At 35.4% G+C, this 22,166-nt stretch overlaps 3 protein-coding genes across 3 annotated transcripts in view; 2 read left to right on the top strand and 1 right to left on the bottom strand.

Annotated features, from left to right (window-relative positions):
* The window catches only part of LOC136828612 (collagen alpha-1(I) chain-like), a 9,536-nt gene extending 5 nt beyond the window's left edge, over positions 1-9,531 (top strand). Inside the window, exons 1-5 of the mRNA XM_067086651.1 lie at positions 1-196; positions 2,569-2,701; positions 4,082-4,633; positions 5,961-6,206; positions 7,191-9,531. The exon at positions 1-196 is cut by the window's left edge and continues 5 nt beyond it. Of these exons, the coding sequence (XP_066942752.1) occupies positions 137-196; positions 2,569-2,701; positions 4,082-4,633; positions 5,961-6,206; positions 7,191-9,163 (2,964 nt within the window). The 5' untranslated portion in view covers positions 1-136 and the 3' untranslated portion in view covers positions 9,164-9,531. The remainder of the gene's footprint in view (positions 197-2,568; positions 2,702-4,081; positions 4,634-5,960; positions 6,207-7,190) is intronic.
* The window catches only part of LOC136828502 (uncharacterized), a 171,652-nt gene that overhangs the window by 10,662 nt on the left and 138,824 nt on the right, over positions 1-22,166 (bottom strand). The window lies entirely within an intron of this gene.
* LOC136828501 (proteoglycan 4-like) lies at positions 16,678-22,129 on the top strand. The gene is made up of 5 exons (XM_067086541.1): positions 16,678-16,790; positions 17,804-17,942; positions 19,552-20,061; positions 20,633-20,914; positions 21,229-22,129. Exons 1-5 carry the CDS (start codon positions 16,734-16,736, stop codon positions 21,897-21,899), a joined length of 1,659 nt encoding a protein of 552 aa, XP_066942642.1. The 5' UTR covers positions 16,678-16,733; the 3' UTR covers positions 21,900-22,129.

Below are 22,166 nucleotides of genomic sequence, written 5' to 3'. Positions count from 1 at the left end.
GTCCATCATTCGCCATCCGGACCTCTCGAGAATCAGGTGCCCTGCACAGTGATTCTCCTGCGGTACCCGTGAACGCCTTTGACTCTCCCGGGAAGCTTCGAAGAAGAAGAACAGGGGCTGAGAACCACGTCTGATAATGAGGGCTTCGCTGCTGTTAGCGCTTTGCGCTCTCGGCGCTCTAGCCTTGGTTGTACAGGTAAGATAAGTTAACTGTAAACTTATAATATTCTTTTCTTTATTCTAAAATACAGACCTACCGAAAAAATAGTGGTGTCATATAATGGCAGACTTATATTCTGGCTCCTCTCTTCATTTATTTTAGTTCTGCCACTGTTAATTTTGCTGATTACGGCGGGTATGCCAGGGAACTAAATGAGTTTTAACGTACTGACTATGTGTAAAAACAGCTTACTTTTAGCGTAACTAAAAGCAGTGACCATAAAAGTTGTAAGCATGTTTTTGGAATTAGTATGAAAAACTCTTTACATAAACTACAATATTCGATCATATATGCGTATCCTAATAGCATGTTTTTCAGTTTCAACAGTAACTACCAATACATATATATTACAAAAAATTTCTGTCGCTGTTATCACTGAAAAAGGCAGTTCCCGTCATTCTGAGAACTGTCATTTATACCTCGTCCAAAAAGTTGACGGAAATAAATAGTTTTTAACTGCAAGTTCATTTTCGTTCCGATGCGGTTGGCCTCTTATAGTACTTAATAGAATTACGTCGCTGACGAAAATATTCCATATTGTATATACTTGGTCGATGCGCGTTAGTGGAAAAGATCGATACGATTATATCCATCCGTCAATAGCCTGCACGATATCATTAAACTGAAACTTGATATATTCCGCAAATAAATGAACTCTAAGCTTGTCTAAGTAAAACTGCAATATTCATCTTAAGCTTATATATGTGCAGTGCTCAACCCACATACACATATACATACACATACATGCTGTGTGTATATATATATATATATATATATATATATATATATATATATATATATATATATATATATATATATATATATATATATATATATATATATATATATATATGCGCGTGTGTGTAAGTATGTTTCTCTGTGTCTGTACACGAATGTGTACGCGTATTTCGCTACTGACAATATGGTGATAAGGTTTCCCCTCGATAGAAAAGTTTGTAATAAGCACTGCCGTAATGTTATACGACATGAAACCTTTTGGAACTAGAGAAAATAACCAGTATCTCACAGATACGAAATCATTTAAATCACGAGAAGTCTAATCATGAATTGGAAGCTTTTGTTAATTACCTAATTATGAGGAACTCGATATATTTTTCCTTTGACACAATATCAGAATTAGGTTACCAAAGCAAATCATTCATAACGATCACAAAGGCCTCATTGCATTTTTGCTCTAGATAATTATGTCTCCTTCAATTTTTTCCTTTCTTGGATCTCCTCATTTTAATCAGCAGTCGTCATGGCCAGTCGTTCCTCCCACTTGTTCTGCATATTATCAGCTCGAACTCATATCCAGTTTCTCTATTCAGTATTTGCAGTCTCTTTTTTTTTAATTTAAGTTTGACTCCTTTTGTTTGTTAATCTTCCTCTTTTTCATCTGAGATATTCATCAGAACTGTCTAACTTACATTCAGGCACTTACGCACTTATTTTCTTCTGGTCACAAACCACTTCTTTTACTTTCCTGTTCTATTTTTTTCCTGAAATTTCATCGCACCTATTTAGGATTCACATTTAGTACACTCATTCAGTAAAACTTCGTTTGAAAAAATCATTAAGAATGTTGACAAAAGTGTTCCTGCGTACTCTGCATAGTGATTTAAGGCTCTGAATGACGTAATTTACCTCGGAACTTTAATAAACTTTTGGTTTCTAACGTTTTTCTGTCAAGAGAATCGTTCATGCCTTTATGACGAGTCCAATCAAAGTGTACTTTCACCGTTCATTCAGTCACATTCTTAATCGTATTCCAAATCCCATCCTGGACTTCCAAGAGTATAACTCTCATGACTTATCCTTTATGAATTGAAAAAATTCTTTAACACTTGAATCTTTATTCTATTCAGCTTTTCCATCGGAACAATTCTTTGACGAAAGCTTTATCAGAAAACATTTCTTCTACCTTCAAAGTTAGAATATCACCTTGAATTTTTTCCCTCCCCTGACAGTGGCTCTGAAAAACAGGAAAAATTTTACTCAACAAGCAACATGCAAGTAATATACTGTAGTTTGGTTAATATCCTAAAATTATTGTCTTCTAACTGAATGACGCTCATCCTCCCCATTAGAAAGACGAAGCTAAGATTTAGTATCATTCAAAACTGGAACATAAATTTCATTTTGAGGGCCATCGCTTTTTTTTTTTTTTATCACCATCTACGGACATCAGTATACGGATATTCACCTACTCGTGCAAGTGTTATACGAGCATGTATTCTTTAGGGTTCTTTATAAAACAGTCGACTCGTAATGACTATTTTACTTACTAATAACGTATGCCCATTTTCATACAACATCATCATATTGACTCCAATTCCCCAAAACAGGCAGGTAAGAAGAGTGGCCAGACATGCGAGGAACTAGGGGGCAAGTGTGTGGGCGAGAGGCGGTGTGTTTCAGCTGTGAAAAAAGCATCGGACTGCCCTGGAAGGAGGATTTGCTGTCGGAATCTTAGGACTGGTGAGGAAACTCGTGAATGATTTCGATCACTGTATACTAGCATATCTTATCCCGTAAAAATAATATTCACACTTACTGAAATAAGAATTGAATAGCAAAATTCTATTTGACTGTGACTGCCGACACTTACTGAAATAAGAATTGAATAGCAAAATTCTATTTGACTGTGACTGCATCATTCAAATCATAAGGAGATATCCTCTTATAACTAATATTTCATGAACTCTAAAAGTAACCGTCTACAGAGTTCTTTCATTGCCATGACAACGAGAAGTATAATGAAAGTGACTGTGCTAAATGTAATGTCTGAACAATTCCATGGTTTGGGATGACAGGAATCCGTGATAATGATAGTCTTGTTTGGTGATTAAGAATGTTTGATTGACATACCGGAAATTCAGTCAATGCTGATGGCATCGACTATACGGACGGCCTGAGCGACCATCCATTCATTTTTTTTTTATTTCTTACAAATCTACTTACAATGAAAATTCTATAAATAGTATAAAATACTGTTCCATTTCGAATTAGATTCAGTCCTATGGGTGAAAAGATTGGATTCAGAAAAAAATTTTCATTTAACAAAAACATTGAGCATCACGGCCTTTGTAATGATCATAGTCTCAAGATTTTGCCAAAACGACAACAAATTAGACACTCAACTGGCTAGAAATCTAGCCCTTATGGCTTTCAGTTATCTTGATATTATTGCACGGTTAATTTTTTGAAACTCATAACTAAAACACTTTAAAATGTCTCGGTAGGACTCGTCTTTGAGCGAAACAGAGGTCAGCCTTCAGCAAGGGGGAGTGAGGGCTGTAATGTTATGATTTTATGATCTGCTGAGGAAAGAGAGAAAAAGAAGTCCATATGGAAAGAATATTTGCTAAAATTCAGATGTGCGGGACTTTCTGTATCTACTTCCTTGAAGTATACGTATTATGCACACAATGTTAATATATATATATATATATATATATATATATATATATATATATATATATATATATATATATATATATATATATAAATATATATATATATATATATATATATATATATATATATATATATATATATATATATATATATATATATATATGTGTGTGTGTGTATACAGTATATGTATACCTATGCATATGTATATATATATATATATATATATATATATATATATATATATATATATATATATATATATATATATATATATATATATATATATACATACATACATACATACATAGGTGTGTGCGTAATTAAGCGCGTTTGTCTGTTCATGTTAAACTGTATGCATGTCTGAATGTGTGCTTACTTGTAAGTATTATATTTTTTGTACATTAGTGTTGCCGCTTATCTAATAAAAAAAATATCCACTAGGTAAAAACATCGCTAAAGGAGATCAGAAACCGAGCAAAAAGCCTCGAAAATCTGGTGAGAAGAAAGATAAATCTAGACCAAGGAAAGTCGGAGAGCCTAAACAAAATAAGCCCAAGAAGAAACCTAACGATAAGAAGAATGAAAGAGGAAATAAAGATAAAAGACCAACAAAGAACACAGAAAAGAAAAAAGGCGAAACCCCGAAGGAAGGAAAGAAGAAGGAAGGACCCAAGAAGGACAGGAAAATAGTCAACAACAAGCAGAAGAGCAATGATGACAAAGATACCAAAAAGGCCTCTGAGAAGGACAGGAAAAGGCCCAAGCCTAAGAAAGGCGGCGTCAGAGCAAAGGCAGAAAAGAACAAGGGAGAAAAGAAAGAGAAGACAGAGGTGGGCAAGAAAGGACGACCCCTGGAACGCAAGGAGAAGAGGAAGTGCAAGCCCAAGGGCAAATGCTTAAAAGCTGGCGGTCTGTGCGTCAAGACAGGAACCTGCTCGACGAGCGTCCTGGGGAACCAGTGCAGGGGCGCCTCCTGTGAATGCTGCGAGTACGGTAAGTTCACTGCGCAGCTTTTCGTGACCTCGTCCACATTTTGTGACCCGGCCAATTTAGTGTCGAGTTTTTGACGGCCTTAAAGTTCGTTGGTCAGTCTTTACATTCTTGTCTATTGATTTGATTTGATTTTCGCCATTTCTTTGGTTTTCAGCATCATGTCACACAATTGCTAAAATTCTGTTAAAATTCTGTCATAGTATTCTCTGAGAATATATACGTTCTAATTGTGGAACAGCCTCCCTGAAGATGTCGTGCAATTGGAACTTCACAGCTCAAGCGAAGATGCAGTGCATTACTACCCTAACACTATGTTTCTTGCATTTTATCATTTTTTCTTTTAATCAGCGAGATCGCTCCTTTTTGTATTTCCCCTTTCCTCATCTTACTTCCTCCTAATGGATACCATATTCATTGGAAGCTCGAATTTCAAGTCAGTGGTCCTTTCGGGCTTATTCCATATGAATAGGGGCTCATCCTCTGATTAATAGTCATAGTTATAATCTAGTCATCTTCTGACTAATAATGATATTTATTATGACAAGTTTGTTGCGCACTGTTTACCGTGAGCGTGATTTCATTATCTTTACTAAAAGTCAAAAGTTAATTTACTGGGTTAAGATGCAACGCTTTATAGGTTTAATCTTTCACCTAACAAATGTTAGGAACATTGCGCATATGTGGAGAGCTCAAACCGATTTGTTAGGAACATTGCGCATATGTGGAGAGCTCAAACCGATTTGTTAGGAACATTGCGCATATGTGGAGAGCTCAAACCGATGAGTAAATTTTTAGAACATTTATTTCAGATATGGTTCTTCAAACTAGCACATCTTATCTATGGTAAAATAGTTTGAGTATTTATTGAACGTACACAAAATTAAGGTAAATGCAAATGTGCTCAATTATCTAATCAGCTAATTTCATATTTGTTTGTGTCCATTAAAATATTCCGAGCGATATAACAATTGCCTTTTGTTTTATACAACAAATTTAATACTCAGAGAAATTCACTAAAAAATATGCTTATTACACAGTTTATATCAGAGTAAATATTTTTCTTTAACATGAATTAAAGTTAGTAAACGACTCTTCCAATTACAAAATGGCAGATGCGCTGTACATAAGCACTATTAACAGTAAATCCTTTTTTTAAAGACAAACAGATAAAAAAATAAACTTATAATCCTAACACTTGCATTTCATCCCCAAAAAATACAAATCATTTGAACTCCCAATGAGAGATAGGCAGTCCCAGAGGAGAGTTATACCGATGACAATTTTGTTCCTTTGTGCAATCACGAGACATTCTAACGACCTGTTGCAGACTGCCAATCCAAGACGAAGGATCGATGCACCAAGAAGGGGGGAACATGTAAGCTGAAATGCAAAAGGAAGGAGAAGGAAATTCCCAAAGGATGCAAAGGCAAATTCTGCAAGTGTTGCGTGAAGGTGGGGAAGCCCACGAAGTGCCCGAAGAAATGCGCCAAGGGGAAGGGCAAATGCGTGAAGAAAGAAGCGCAGTGCAATGGAGAGGTCGTCAAGGGCTGTAAGAAATGCTTCTGTTGCATCGGTATGTATGTGCATTTCTGCATTCACTCTCGTTCAAGTTCAGTTTTTTTTTTTTTTTTTTTTTTTTTGGTAGCTTCACATGTTGTGTTAGTTTTAGTCTCGGTTTCGGATGTTATGAAGGAGTTAATGGGTCTTCGCCTTTGGAATCAAGAAATGCTTGGTTTATCCGTAATCCGTCTTTTTTATCATTCTTTTCGCTCTACAGATGAGAATGATTTTTGTTTTACGTCAGTAGCTTGTTAACGTATTGAATATTTTCCTACAACTATTCTTTTCTGCTTCTCAGGAAATAGGAGTCCATGGCAGCTCTTATCACGAAAGTTTTTTTGCATTCATTTTAATACTTTTAAGAAAGACTCTATATATTTACATTTTTATGTATTACAACTCATTCAGAGAATAAGTAATGTTTCATCTACCTTCAATTCCGATGAAACATACACATCTGGTAGTGTAACCCCTTTTCATAACTCCTACTGCTGATTAGATCAAGTGCAAACTATATAATCGTTATTGTCCTATGGCTTAACTTAGTTTTTCAAATAAGTTCTGTTATCCAGGTCAGCAATAATTGTCTCACTTTTTCTATTTACTTTTACTTTGATAAAGACGTACATCCTATTGAAAATGCGTTATTCTCATTGGTTTACCGAAGTCTTGTTACAAAATGGAGTATTTTTTTACATCTGCTTTACCTCCTGGACAAGGAATGTGAATTGTTTATCATCGTTAATTTTCTCTTTTCTCTCAATTGTACCTGAGATAATAACAATTTATATATATATATATATATATATATATATATATATATATAAATATATATATATTATATATATATATATATATATATATATATATATATATATAGAGAGAGAGAGAGAGAGAGAGAGAGAGAGAGAGAGAGAGAGAGAGAGAGAGAGAGAGAGAGAGCTTGAGTATGTGCTGTGGCAAGAACAGTACTAATTGATCATTTTTACCAATGCAGAGGATGACGATTCTGGCGAGAAAACTACACCAGATTCAGGCAAGCCTCCCACAAACAAACCAACCAAACCTAAACCACCCGTTACCACTCCGAAAGAAGAAAATACAACCCCAAAAGATGAAAATACCAGTAAAGCTGAAGAAACCACAATCCCAAATGTATCAACAGATGCAAGTGTACCAGCCAATGGTACGAATCCGTCAGGTAATAATAACACAGATGGTGCAACACCATCAGGCAGTAATAATGTGTCGTCGTCAATACCTCCAGGAGGAAGCACACCTCCAGGGGGAAGCACACCCCCTGGAGGAAGCACACCCCCCGGAGGAAGCACACCCCCAGGAGGAAGCACACCCCCCGGAGGAAGTACACCTCCAGGAGGAAGCACACCCCCAGGAGGAAGCACACCTCCAGGAGGTAGCACACCTCCAGGAGGTAGCACACCTCCAGGAGGTAGCACACCTCCAGGAGGAAGCACACCTCCAGGAGGAAGCACACCCCCAGGAGGAAGCACACCTCCAGGAGGAAGCACACCTCCAGGAGGAAGTACTCCTCCAAAGGAAACTGTCACAAGTACACCAACAACTGGTAAAGACAACACTACTCCATCAAGTGGTTCCAAAACAACAACAAGTATACTAAGAGAACTTTATCAGCAGGTTGCAGAGAAACAAAGGCTGGCCTCTGCAATTGATACTCTCAACAAAGCACTAGCATCTTTATTAGCTGCACTGCAGACTCTCCAGGGTACAGTTAATAGTGCTGGAAGACGAAGGAGAGAGATTTCAACTCGAAGGCGAAAGAGAGACACTTCAACTCTTGATAAAGTAGTTTCTCAGTTGGAAGCAGCTGATCAATCACTTGCAAAAGATAGTGCAGATTCTTTGAATTCAGCAGTATCAGATATAGAGAAATCAGTTTCAGATCTCTCAGCTCTAAATGAGAACATAAAAAATGGAAATGCCAATGCTACAGAGGATTTGAAAACATCTATTACTTTAACACTGAAAGAAGCAGCAGATTTACAAACCAAGGCTAAACAGAAAGAAAAAGAGGTTGATGATGAAATTAACACACTGAACGCAAATATTACAGGTAATGGTGGGACTACAGTCCTGATAACTACAGTAAAAACAGACACAGCTACAACTAAACCAGGAGACTCAAACATCGGAGGAAGCACAACAAAAGGTGCAAAACCACCACCAGGAGAAAGCACAACACACGGTGCAAAACCACCACCAGGAGAAAGCACACCCCACACTGAAAGACCACCACCAGGAGAAAGCACACCCCACGGTGAAAAAACACCACCAGGAGGAAGCACACCCCACAGTGAAAAACCACCACCAGGAGGAAGCACACCCCACAGTGAAAAACCACCACCAGGAGAAAGTACACCCCATGGTGAAAAACCACCACCAGGAGGAAGCACACCCACTGGTGAAAAACCACCACCAGGAGAAAGTACACCCCATGGTGAAAAACCACCACCAGGAGGAAGCACACCCAGCGGTGAAAAACCACCACCAGGAGAAAGTACACCCCATGGTGAAAAACCACCACCAGGAGGAAGCACACCCAACGGTGAAAAACCACCACCAGGAGAAAGTACACCCCATGGTGAAAAACCACCACCAGGAGGAAGCACACCCACCGGTGAAAAACCACCACCAGGAGGAAGCACACCCCCAGAAGAGAACACACCTCCAGGAGGAAGCCCACCGCCAGGAGCAAGCACACCACCAGGAGGAAGCCCACCGCCAGGAGCAAGCACACCACCAGGAGGGAGCACACCACCAGGAGGGAGCACACCACCAGGAGGGAGCACGCCACCAGGAGGGAGCACACCACCAGGAGGGAGCACACCAGCAGGAGGGAGCACACTAAAATCAAGCAGCTCATCAACCAAAGGAGGTTCAACATCTGGAAACAGCTCAACTTCTTCAGCATCTACATCAAGTGGGAACTAACACCAGTATTTAATACAAGTACTAAATGCTCTAGCTCAACTAGAAAGACAGTATTTCATGATTTTACATTTTCTCACTTAGTACATATGTGGTGTGTTAATTCTACTTAATTTTTCTCACTGTATTGTATGAGGTGAATATCTTTCCCTTGCTGTCCTACCTATAGTTATCTTCAGTAATAAATGTTACGCATGGAGTTTCTGTTGCACCGAATCTCATGATACTTAGACAGCCTTTTGTATAAGTATCACTAAGTAACTAGCACTATTTATGTATATAAAAAAGATACTGTGCATAATAAATAATTTGGTGGAATTCTTTATTCCACTTGAAATATTCATTTCATTTCCCATCCATTCCACGAGATTTCTAAATTTTCATGGAGGAAATTATGCAATAAAAATTTATTGACCAGTGTTATCTTTTAGTCATCAAAGATTATGCACTGTGATAAAGCCATCTCCAATGAGCCAAGAATAATGCATGAATTATCTGTTAATGTACTCATTTCGGTCAACAATATGGTAGACATATTCTTATTTACGGTGCAACACTTTTTCTTCAAGCAGTCTGACAGAAAGAAACATCCATAACAATTCTGGTACAGCTATACATGGATCTAATATGATAGCCTCCTAATTACCAAGTCTCACCTTAGATTATCAGGGTTATGTTCAAAGAACCAGCTCAAAGCTACATACAGTGTAAAACAGTAAGTTCTGACAGGTAAAAACACCAAAACTCAAAATTAACCATAATCTTCCACTTATAATGATCGCTCTAAAAATTACTGCTGAATTTGGGAGGTTTTAATATAATATTAAAGAAGAATTCAAACCAACTGGGTAAAAGAGATGGGGACCTTATTGCCAAAATGACAATTAACTCGCAATGCCAGTACACCGTTTCTTCAAAATAACCCAGTGAACATGCGAGGGGATGCCTCAATCTTTGGAGTTACAAAGAATCATCAATTTAGCTATAAGGTTTCAGTATGTTTAATAACTATTTAAACTGTGTACTTAATCAAGTTCAAAATGAGTTTTGTTTCAAAATCTTCTAATTTCTGGTGGCAAATTTTGTTGAGGTAAATGGGTTAATTATAAATGCTAGTTAATCCAGTTCCAACTGGTAGAGAAAGAAGAAGGGAAATATAAAATTAAGTTGCAAAGGTCATCAACTGTCATCTTGTACCCGTGAGAATTGTCCGTAAATGGAAGTAGGAAGATGGCTCACGACTTCTGCATAAGAGTTAGAAGAGGGCTAAAGATCTAGGTATGGACAACCCTACACAGCCATATCACCTTAAGGTCTGTGTCTGCACTTTCCAAAACACGTGACAACAGTTGACAATTCCTGCCCTGTGTTACTGAGGCAGCAGCGGCCTACCATCTAAAAAGAAATAATATACACCTTCGCCTTAATATATTTGAGTTTGCATGATCATTGTTGCCGTCTCTACCTAAGCAATTAAACTTTGTCCTTTCAGCAACATTTGCCAGTTAAAAAACAAGACTGCATGAGATAACAGTAAGTGTGAAATGAGAAAAGGAGAATATAATAAAAACAGGAACAAACAGAAAGAAAACGGGAGAACACAGATGATTCCTTACTTTCCCTGTCTGGAAGAAGGAATGAAGATGAAGTGGAGGACAAGCTGGACTGCATCAACTTTAAATATCTGAGTCAGCAGTGACATTTCGGATGACATTTCTGGCTTCTGAACTATTACATCTGGATATTACCAGGGTCAATGTACTATAGTAAAATAACTTCTAATAATCCTAAGTGCATATACTATGGCAACCACATTCAACCTGTTTAAACCAGTCAACTGCAAACAAGTGAAGGAAGACAAGAACCAGTGTGGACCACTGTAAAGAATACAGGGATCCAACATGGGAATTCTACAGGGAATCAAACAGTCGAAGAGGACAAAAAAAAATTGGATATAAAAAATTAGCAAAGAGTTTATAAGGGACAATCCAATCGCCGTGGAGAAGGCTTGCAGACTCAATACGGCTTAACAGAATAATTGCCTAGAGTTCAACGACCTAGTGACCTACTTTTTCGAGTTTCAAACAGAAATTCACACAATTTAAGGGATACGGTTGTGTCACTGGAAAATGTAATTGAACAGAATTAGAAAGCGAGCTTTTTTTGTGGATGATCTAAATCTAAGGTACATGAATAAATTCACAGTTTGAATACATCCACCTTTATACAGTGAATGAAAAAAGCTTACAAATTTTACTGTTTTACACAGGAAATAGAAAGAAAACGGGTCTCACTCATCTACTGTCAAGAAACTTTCGGCCGTGAGGGTACAATGAGGAAAACATATCGTTGGGTATTCAAGAAAAACAGTTACTGATTATCAACATTAGAAATGAGATACAAACAGTGAGAAGCATGTGCGTTCATGTGCGAGCACAAGGGTGACTATGAACGTTAAGGACATAGCAATGAAAGGAGAGAGAGAGAGAGAGAGAGAGAGAGAGAGAGAGAGAGAGAGAGAGAGAGAGAGAGAGAGAGAGAGAGAGAGAGAGGTTGCGAAACGAGGTCTTATTACTCGCACAAATCACTGATAACAAAACATAAAAGCTTTCGCAGCAAACTTGGCCATAGCAATACGAAATATAATCTTCAATAGCAAATTTGCAAAAAAGGCATTACTAATTACAAAGTATGTTTAATCGTGAAAATTAAGCAGCAGTCAAGAAAAATCGGAACTTATCAGTACTTTTTATGCTGGAACCTCGTTCACACACCGCTCTCCTGAATTTGAAGGCCCAGGAATTTCAGAAAATATCTTGGAAATCCTTCAGGAATATTGCAACCAAGCAAACAACAACAACCACAGGATGTGATTCATCCTGCACTTAGCAGTATTCTCTGCTATTTTAATTGTGCTCAAACAGCAATTTACGCTACTTATGATTAATTAACACTTACAAAATTGAGGATTCATTTCTATGAAGACTGTGCTTGTACATGGGAATTTTCGTCATAAAAGACTAATGTAGGCTACAAATTCGAAAATCCAGAAATTTTCATGGTTCCAGGTAAATCTTAATAAAATATTGTTAAAACCATAAACCATAATACTAAGCGAGCGACATTCAAACTGTTTAAACAAGTCGACTGCAAACAAATGTTTAAAAGAAATACAAGAACCAATGTGGACCACTGTAAACAGTTTACAAGAATGCAGAAGCCAACGTGGGAATTCTACAATGAATCAAAGTCAACAAGCACAAGAAATAAATTGTGTAGATATCAGATGTTAGCAATTAATTTAAATGGGATATTCAATCCCCGTGCAAAAGGTCTACAGACTCAATATAACTCAACAGTCGATAACTAGAGTTCAATGAATTAGTGACCTGCTTTTTTACGAATTTCAAGCACAAGCTCGCAAAAGTTAATGGATGCTGCGACGTATCACTGGAAGATGTAACTGTTAAGAATTACAGAGAAATGTTTTTTATGCTATAATTTATTGGCTTCAAATAAAAACCCTAAGTAGGGCAAAGTTCGTCAAGGGTTTTCTTAATGGGTATTTGGGAGTCCTAGAGGAGATGGAGATGGAGTTCTTCATTGGAGGGGTGGGTAGAGCTTTCGACTAGCTCGCTGTTGGCCCAGCGTTCGACTCTCCGACTGGCCAATGAAGAATTAGAGGAATTTATTTCTGGTGATAGAAATTCATTGCTAGATAACTAGTTGGTTCTTAGCCACGTAAAATAAATCTAATCCTTCGGGCCAGCCCTAGGAGAGCTGTTAATCAGCTCAGTGGGGTGGTTAAACTAAGGTATACTTAAATTAATTTCTAATAGCCGGTCTATCCTTAGCTTCCCGGCCTTCTCTTACCTTACCTTCATTTCTGAAATTTTACAGAAATTCTCGAAACTTCGGTTATATTTAAGGATATTCATTGTAAATGATGACTTGTTTTACAATGCAGGATTTATATCCAGTTTGGAACAGAAAGTTTGGGTGAATATTTGTCATCCCAGTGTCATAAAACATGATGGATAATCTTATTTACTTCTGGACGCTCATTTTAGGAAGTGTTTCCTCATAGTTGATGATGAGGGAACTGGGATTACAGCTGTGTTTGGGTATCATACAAACTAATTACCTAACACCAGCTGTTGGTAACAACCCAACCATTTATCAAAAATCTCGTGGAATCATTAACATTATATATACATACATGTATATATATATATATATATATATATATATATATATATATATATATATATATATATATATATAATATATATACATATATATATACATGCTGTATACATACATATATATATATATGCAAAATTTTTTCATAACAAAAATTCATTAATATATGCTATCACTATAATGTTTTCTCCATGACCTATAAAAAATAGTTGGCCATATGCTATCATTGCGAAATTTTTTACGTAATAAATTATTATAAAAATAAATGCCCTAATGAGGTTAGGCCAAGACATCAAAAATTCTAGGAAAGGTTTGCTCCCATCGTTTTACACTCACCCTAAAGTTTTCCTCATTACCTATAAAAATAGATGCTATCAATATAAATTTTCTACATAACCTATATACGCTACCACTGTACATGTTTTCAGTTCAGATATTGGAGAGGCAAATAAACAAACAACTGGGAGGGTAAAGTAAACAAACGCTGAACAACCAAGCCTACACAAGTCACGAATCACACGACAACTCACTGCAGTAAAATCAAGCTTTTTCTTATATAATTATAACATTATGAAAAATAGTAATCACTAATTAGAATATCACTAATACAGGAAAACAAATCCCTTACTTAGATATGGGCGTTCTGGTGTTGTTGCTGTCCCAGGCGAGACAATTCCCGTTTGCTTCGTCTCTCTCTTGTAACAAACCCCAGAGACGCAATTTTTTCAAGATTCTCCCTCGTAAGGGTGGTACTTCTCTTGCTTATGGCAATGGAATTGCGTGAATGCACTACACTGTAAGAAAATCCGAAAAGGATATGCGCCACAAAGCACTAGGATATCGCTTGAACCAGAACCACAAACAAATACAGTTGGTGTACTGTACTGGTAAAACCCGACGCTCTGTTTGGAACAGTGGAACTGTTACCCACTTATATAATTTCACCTTTCCGAAAATACGCAGTAAAAATATGTCAAGAAATATAAAATATTATATGTAAACTATTTAAAAAAGTACATCCGTGATAACGAGTTCAAAATATCGAGATACATAGTTATACATTTACTTTTTTTATATTTTATTTGATATTTTTTTAAAGAACGAACAAGCTCTTATCGTAGAAAATGGGTAGTTTTAGTAGGACACTGAAGTAAATTGCTCACTTTCTACTATCCAGAATTGGCAAGTCGTACAGACATTGTACGACAATTTGTCGCTCAATGTTACTCACAGGGTGATATCGAGATACATAAATATATATTTACTCTGATATTATATTTTTTGAGAGAGCGAGCCAGTTTTTATCGTAGATAATGTGTATTTTAGTAGGAAAGTAAAGTATATTTCTCACTTCCACCTAAAAAGTCATACTGAAAGTTTGCGACAATTTTTCGCTCAATGCCGGTAAATGCGGTGAACAAAATGTAAAAAAAAAAACCACTTAATTTTTTTTAGCAATAATATTTCAGGACAAGTTTATTTAGACATATACCAGTCCAAAACTGTAAAAAACTAAAAATCGATAATCCCTCGAAATTCGGCGATCGGCTGTCCACTGAAACCTTTAGACAACCAATTAATATTACAAAAATTATTTTGATATCTTTGAAAACTTAATTAAGCAAAATTCTGTACCCAATAAACTGAAATAATGAAAATAGTAATGCTCAGATACTGTTCAGCTCTTCTTTCCCCTTTCAATCCACTTTGTATATTGGTTTTGCCATTAGAATCGTTTATTTTTTCACATATTCACTTTTCCATTTTTCTATTTTAAATTTTATTATTGTTCTTGAGACCTCCTTAAGTTTATGGGCAATCTGAGAAACGTATATATCAATATGAAGGGATTACGATTTTACTAAGCTTAATATAGTAAGGAATTCTAGGTATTTAGATTAATGTATAAGACAAGGTGTTACGCATCCCAAAAGGTCTGCAAATCTTTAGTCGTAGCCGAAGCAGAAGGTAAATGAGTATACTGTAGTCTTACGATAAACATTTAAATCATTGACTGATTTTGCCTGGCTGAAAGTAAGTTGCGGCATCTGGGCAGTCAGAGGACAGTTGGCCTATGCTCAAGCCTCTAACTTCGACGCTGGTCTAGTATTTCAGAGGGTTATGATTTGAACCTTCAGTGCGGAATTTTCCCAATTTAATAATAATAATAATAATAATAAAATTAATAATAATAATAATAATAATAATAATAATAATAATAATAATAATAATAATAATAATAATGCGTGGTAAATGTGCACCAATTTTACGACATGTAATCTTCACAAACCTCGGTTATCACAAGATAAGGTCAGAAGTCAAAATCCATTTTTCCTGATATGGGACTCATAATTTTGGGAGGGATTAATTCATGTAATTGAATACCATGATTACTTTCCTCCATTTTAGTTGTGTCTCATCACGCTCCAGCACAAACTTCACTTTTAAAATAACAAAAATATAGTATTAAAGTCTCAGAATGGAATAAAACCATGTCATCAATGGTAGTGTTGTGACTTTGAACTCCATAAACTTAGACTAATTTATCGTTAAGAACGCTAATTACCATATTATTTTCATTAAAAATAACTAATTTGAAACAATATAAATTTTTTCAACATGTCTTATGAGAAAATAACGTAATAAAAATATATGCCAGAAGTATTCCTAATCGTCCCTCAGCAATTTAATAATTTTGTAGTCTGGAGAATAACTTACATACCTTACTCAGTGGTCCTTTATTTAATGTAAGATTTATAAAAGAACTACCTTCGTTGAATATTTTTAAAGGTGAGCAGAACATATTGTAGTTAAATATGATAAGAAGATAATTATGTTCATTCATAGTAAACAAATCGACCACTGGTTTTCCGTGTCAGTTTAAATAAATAAGTTATTCAACACAGATTCCATTTTGCTAACAATATTTCCTTTAGATACCGATGAAAACCAACCTAACATTGCGTTTACCTGGAACAAAACATACCTACGTTTGTGATAAATTATAGTCTGACAATTCATTATTTACAATATCATCCCCTGTAACGCACAGACAGCAGAGTTATATGGCATAATAAACCTGCTAGAATCTATATATCTAACATTAATCAACGGCAATAGGTTAATCATATATACCTGCCAACTGTTGTTTGTACTTGGATATAGAAAACAAACTTACACCCGCATACGAATTCATGAGACAAACTGGGTCCCACTCACCACTAACGTCCAGGGTACCCTTTCTCGTGAAAAATTTGATGACACCTGCGACTGAAAACTTTATTATATAAGGTGCACCTACCATCGAGAGCAGTGCAGTGCAGTGAGCTGAGGGAGTTAGGAGCTGAGGAAGCAACGTGGCTCCACCACAATGAAGTCTCTACTTTTGATAACACTTTGTGGTTTGGTTTCCTTGGCTCTGGTACAGGTTAGTGAGCCGTCTCGTCTTCTTTCTTTCCATTGCTCAAAATTATTTCCTTTTTCCTCGGGCGAAATTGGCAACGAGCCAAACATTCTGAGACATATGTTATCACAGCACTAGTTGTTCATCTGATTTTTCTGTGTGTTGCATTTGATAATTACTGTACACTATGATTATCACCGTGTTCCAGAGGAAAAGTTACTTTCATTGCCTTCAAAAATTTCACCATTTATTGATTTAATTCGCAAATGTAAAATAATCAATTTAAGCACTCCCGAGTCCATGGTATTTTTTTTTTTTTTACTTATTCATAATTCCATTCTTTCTTTTCTTTGTTTTTTATTACAAGCAATTCCTTGAAACACTTCACAAAAATAACTTTTCATATTCTGCTGCCATTAAATAATAAGCGCCTCTGGACTTAATTTATAGATGACTGTAGCCCCTGGAACCATTCGAATTTATTGATGTCTCCTTTAAGTTGTCAGAATTAATGTGGTAAAGAACAACGATTCTCAAAGTTTTTCTTATTACCTGAGTCTTAGTTTTACAAAAACTAATGAAAGAAATAAAGTATGATACAAGCAAATAGATATTAAACATACATGAAGTGTGACAAGAGTTTCACATGATTTTCATGGCTATGTCACCAGTCATTCAACAATATTTAAATATTTTATTTAAGTAAGTTAGTTGGTACTGCAACATCATTAGTCAACCACGGAAAACTTGTAATAGGTGAAGCATGCAACAGTTGCTAAAAATACCAGAATTTAACGATTCATTCTATCAAAAAACACTAAGCTTATAACGCAATAAAAAAAGATTTTGAGTGTTTTTAGCTTGTCAGGATGTTTTTATTAAATGGTACCCGTACATCCACACGTATACACACGCACACATATAATATACATATACATACATTATTATATATATATATATATATATATATATATATATATATATATATATATATATATATATATATATATATAAAGCTTATGATTATTCACTTTCAGGCGCAAAACGAAGAATCCAGTGACGCAAAAGTGTTATGCAAACTTCAAGGCGGTCAGTGTTTAAGGAAAAGTAGATGCAATGCTGTACTGGAATCTGTTGGATGCCCTGGCTCAAAGGTCTGCTGCTCATCAATCAAAGGTAAGGCTTTCATTTATTAACGTCCTAAACTATATATATATATATATTATATATATATATATATATATATATATATATATATATATATAATATATATATATATATATATATATATATATATATATATATATATATATATATATATATATATATATATATATATCTCAGTGTATTTTGAAATCGTAAAATACAGCCTACGAGAATATAATCACTTGAGTGTCTCCTTTCACCTTATAATAATAGTCAATAATAATAGCAAATATAAAATCACTCCGGTCTCAGTCAGATTTTATATTCTAACTATTTAATCGACGGTGATCCTTCTATGCGGTAAAATATTAACACCAATAAAGACTACACATACCTATATAAAAGACTCATAACCACCTCGGCGAATTTCTTACACACAAACACACACACAAACACGCACACAAACACACACACACTGGGAAATTACCCGTTTTTTTTTTAAGCGTTTTAGCTTTTCATGGATAATAAAGCCTTTCTTTTCCAATATCTCTTTTTACACCTAAAACTTCAATGAGCTTAAAGGTCCTCCTAACGCTTTCCTTAACATTTTTCAAAAACTTATCATTATCCATTCTCTCCCCGTGACCAAACCATCTTAAAGTACTCTTAATCAAACTTTCCTCCCACAAGGTCATTACAAAAACAGTTATCTCACCAGTTAACGTCAACAGCCCCGTTGTTAAAGGACTGTAGGCTCAATGTTCATTTAATGCTCTCATCTTGCATTTATAGACAGTCTAAGTATATTAACAACTATTAGCAATACTATATATCTATCTATCTATATATAAATATATACACATATATATATATATTATATATATATATATATATATATATATATATATATATATATATATATATGTATATATATATATATATATATATATATATATATATATATATATATATGTATATATATGTATATGGATATATATATCTTTGTGTGTGTGTGTTTTTTTGTTATATATATATATATATATATATATATATATATATATATATATATATATATATATATATATATATAATATATATATATAAATATGTATATATTATATATAGATATATATACATATATATATATATGCATATACATACATACATACATACATAAATATATATATATATATATATATATATATATATATATATATATATATATATTATATATAGGTGCCTGTGCCTGTGCATGTCTATTTGCCTCATCTGTTTAACATTCGTAGAACGGTTTTAGAAGTTGCTAGTACCTAACAATCTTCAGTTTCCCAAATAATTTTAATATTAATTATACTCATTATTAGATAAAAATCCATATACATATTCTTTCACTTATGTTAATACGTTGTCCCTTAATATTTTATTTACATGAAAAATCTACCAAATCTATCTTTACTGACAAAGGGTTAATGAAAACATAATTTTCAAATTGCTTCCCATCATATTTCCTATGGAGATTTAAGTGTGCATTGCGTTTGGTTATAATGCAGTAACTTAATTTTTCACGAAGGACGTACACTATCAATAAGAAGAATGAAAAAAAAACTAGACTCACAAATCTACGATGTTTTCAAAACAGGGAAAAGAAGTGACTTGAACAAGAAAACCGACTGGAAGAGTAAAGGCAAAAAGAAGAGCAGTGGTCCAAAGAACGTAAAACCTCCATTGAATAAAACCAACAATAAACCGGAGGCGGCAAAATCATCAAAGGGGGGAAGCAAGAAGCCAAGCCCGAAATCCATTGGAAACACACAGAATGGCGATAAAAGGCAAAATAAGAAAAACAGCAACAAGACGAAGAAAAAGGATCTGAAGTCGAAAAGGACAGACAAGAAGGGCACTCACGTTAACCAAAATAAGGGTAAGAAAGGGGAAGGAAAGAAAACTAAATTAGTAAAACCTACCAAGAGGCCTAAGAAATTGGAGGCTGGGACAAGAAAGGAAGACACGAAGCCAAAGAGAAGAAACTGCAAGAAAACCTCGAAGAAGTGTAAGAAAGTGGACGGCAAGTGCGTGAAAGCAGGCAAATGCAAGACGGAAGCTGTGGCGGGCTTGTGCAAGGGAGCGTCGTGCGAGTGTTGCAGATCAAGTAAGTAGTATTTGTAGATTTCAAGCATTTAGAAAATTATTTACGCATTCAGCCTGATATTTACTATATTAAGTGACTAATAAACGAAGCAAATAGTTATGCAACTTACAAATATATGAAACGCGTTATGAGTACAGTAATGGCAAATCGACAAATTTGGACTATCAGGGAGCACACTGACTTTAATAAATGTGGTACTAAGTTACTGGTAAACAAGTTAAAAAAAATGCATTAGACAAAACCTCATCGTTAACAAAGAGGAATTTCATGAAGGAAACGACGCATTTATTGTAAAAGTTTCTCTTTTCTATCAAAGCAAAATTGCTGCAGAATAAATATCATGTTCATAAAAAAATACTGAGCACTTAAGCATGAAAAACGTAACTCGCTCAAGATACCAAAATGGACTTACGCTAATTTAATTTACTAATGAAAAAGAACTTACTACTCAGTTATATCCAGCCCAGTGAGTTTACTTGACTGGATTTTCCTTTATGTCCGTGCGGGTTTCAGCTGACTCCTGGGAACAGCATATTTATCCTCACCATTATATTTCCCTTCTTCATATCAGATTGCTACACAAAACTTAAGAGAAAATGTCAGAAGCAGGGAGGCACGTGCAAAAAATATTGCGAGAGTAATGAAAAGATAGTGAAGAAAGGCTGCAAGGGCAAAAAATGCGTCTGCTGCGTCAAGAAGGAAACGTGCGCGATAAAGAAGTGCGAGGGAGGTAAAGGAAAGTGCGTCTCCAGAAAGAGCAAATGCAAGGGTGAAGTAATCAAAGGGAAACAGTGCAGAGAGAAAAACCCTAAAAATGGAAAGATTGGAAAGTGTCACTGCTGTATTCCTTCACGTAAGTCTTGAACTCGCGTATTCTTCAGACTTCTCTGAAATACAATTTTTCTTACTTTTTATACGTATGTGTGTGTACGTATGTATGCATGCATATATATATATATATATATATATATATATATATATATATATATATATATATATATATATATATATATATATATATATATATATATATAATTTTATCTATTACCTTGTAAAAAATTTTTAATTTCTGATACTGAGTGTTTGAAATCAACTTACCCTTTTACATTTTTTATCTTAATGTCTATACACTTATAATAAATGTTGCATAATATTTCTTCTTTTCAGCACCAGTAACTACTCAAATCCCCACAACACTTACAACATCCAAAGCGCCCGTTGTGACAACCATTTCAACAACAAGAATTCCACCAACTCAGATTACAGACTCTACCTCATCACAACCTACTGGAACAACCAGCCGTCCTATTCTTACCACAACTTTGCCAGCAACTACACCTGTTGATACGGCAGAGTCCTCCCCTGCAACAACTACAGCAGCGCTAGCAACTTCAACTGTTTCCCTTGGCCCACCTACAAGTACTGCACCTACAGCGCAGCCGTCAGCTTCTTCTACAGAATCTACGACAAAAGCAGCAGAGTTCACCACTGTCTTGACTTCTACTTTAGCACCCACTACTACGAAAACAGCCGAACCCACAACTACAAGTGCAGCACCAACAACTACAGCAGCTCCGACTACAAATACACTTCCAGAGACAACTTCAACAGTAACAACAACTCCTCCAACAACAACAGTTCCTCCGACAACGACCACAACAGCAAAGCTAAGCACAGTAGCACCAACAACAACCACAACAGTGGCACCAACGACTACCACTGCAGCTCCAACAACCACAACAGTCCCACTAACAACCACAAAACCAGAAACAACAACTACGTCTCGGTTAACAACAACCACGACCACAGTAGCTCCAACAACAACAACTACAGCCTAAATAATGAAATCAAAGTCATATCATAATTACAAGAAAACGACAACGATGAAGTTGTGAAAGTGGTTTCGTGACAAGTCAGTTATTGTAATTTGTGTAATGACTTTCTGTAACCTGTTATTGTAGAAGCAACTGAATCATTTTCCTTCTCGAGCCCTCTCCTCTGAGTGAGAGAAGATTCCATGCACGTACACATTAGATTTGTAAGAGCATGATAAACTTGGCTAAAGCCACACCATCAAGATTTTCTTGTATCCTTACTGTCCACTA

The sequence above is a fragment of the Macrobrachium rosenbergii genome, chromosome 43 (genome assembly GCF_040412425.1).
Source record: "Macrobrachium rosenbergii isolate ZJJX-2024 chromosome 43, ASM4041242v1, whole genome shotgun sequence".
Classification (NCBI taxonomy): Eukaryota; Metazoa; Arthropoda; class Malacostraca; order Decapoda; family Palaemonidae; genus Macrobrachium; species Macrobrachium rosenbergii.
This window is presented reverse-complemented; position numbering and strand designations above follow the sequence as displayed.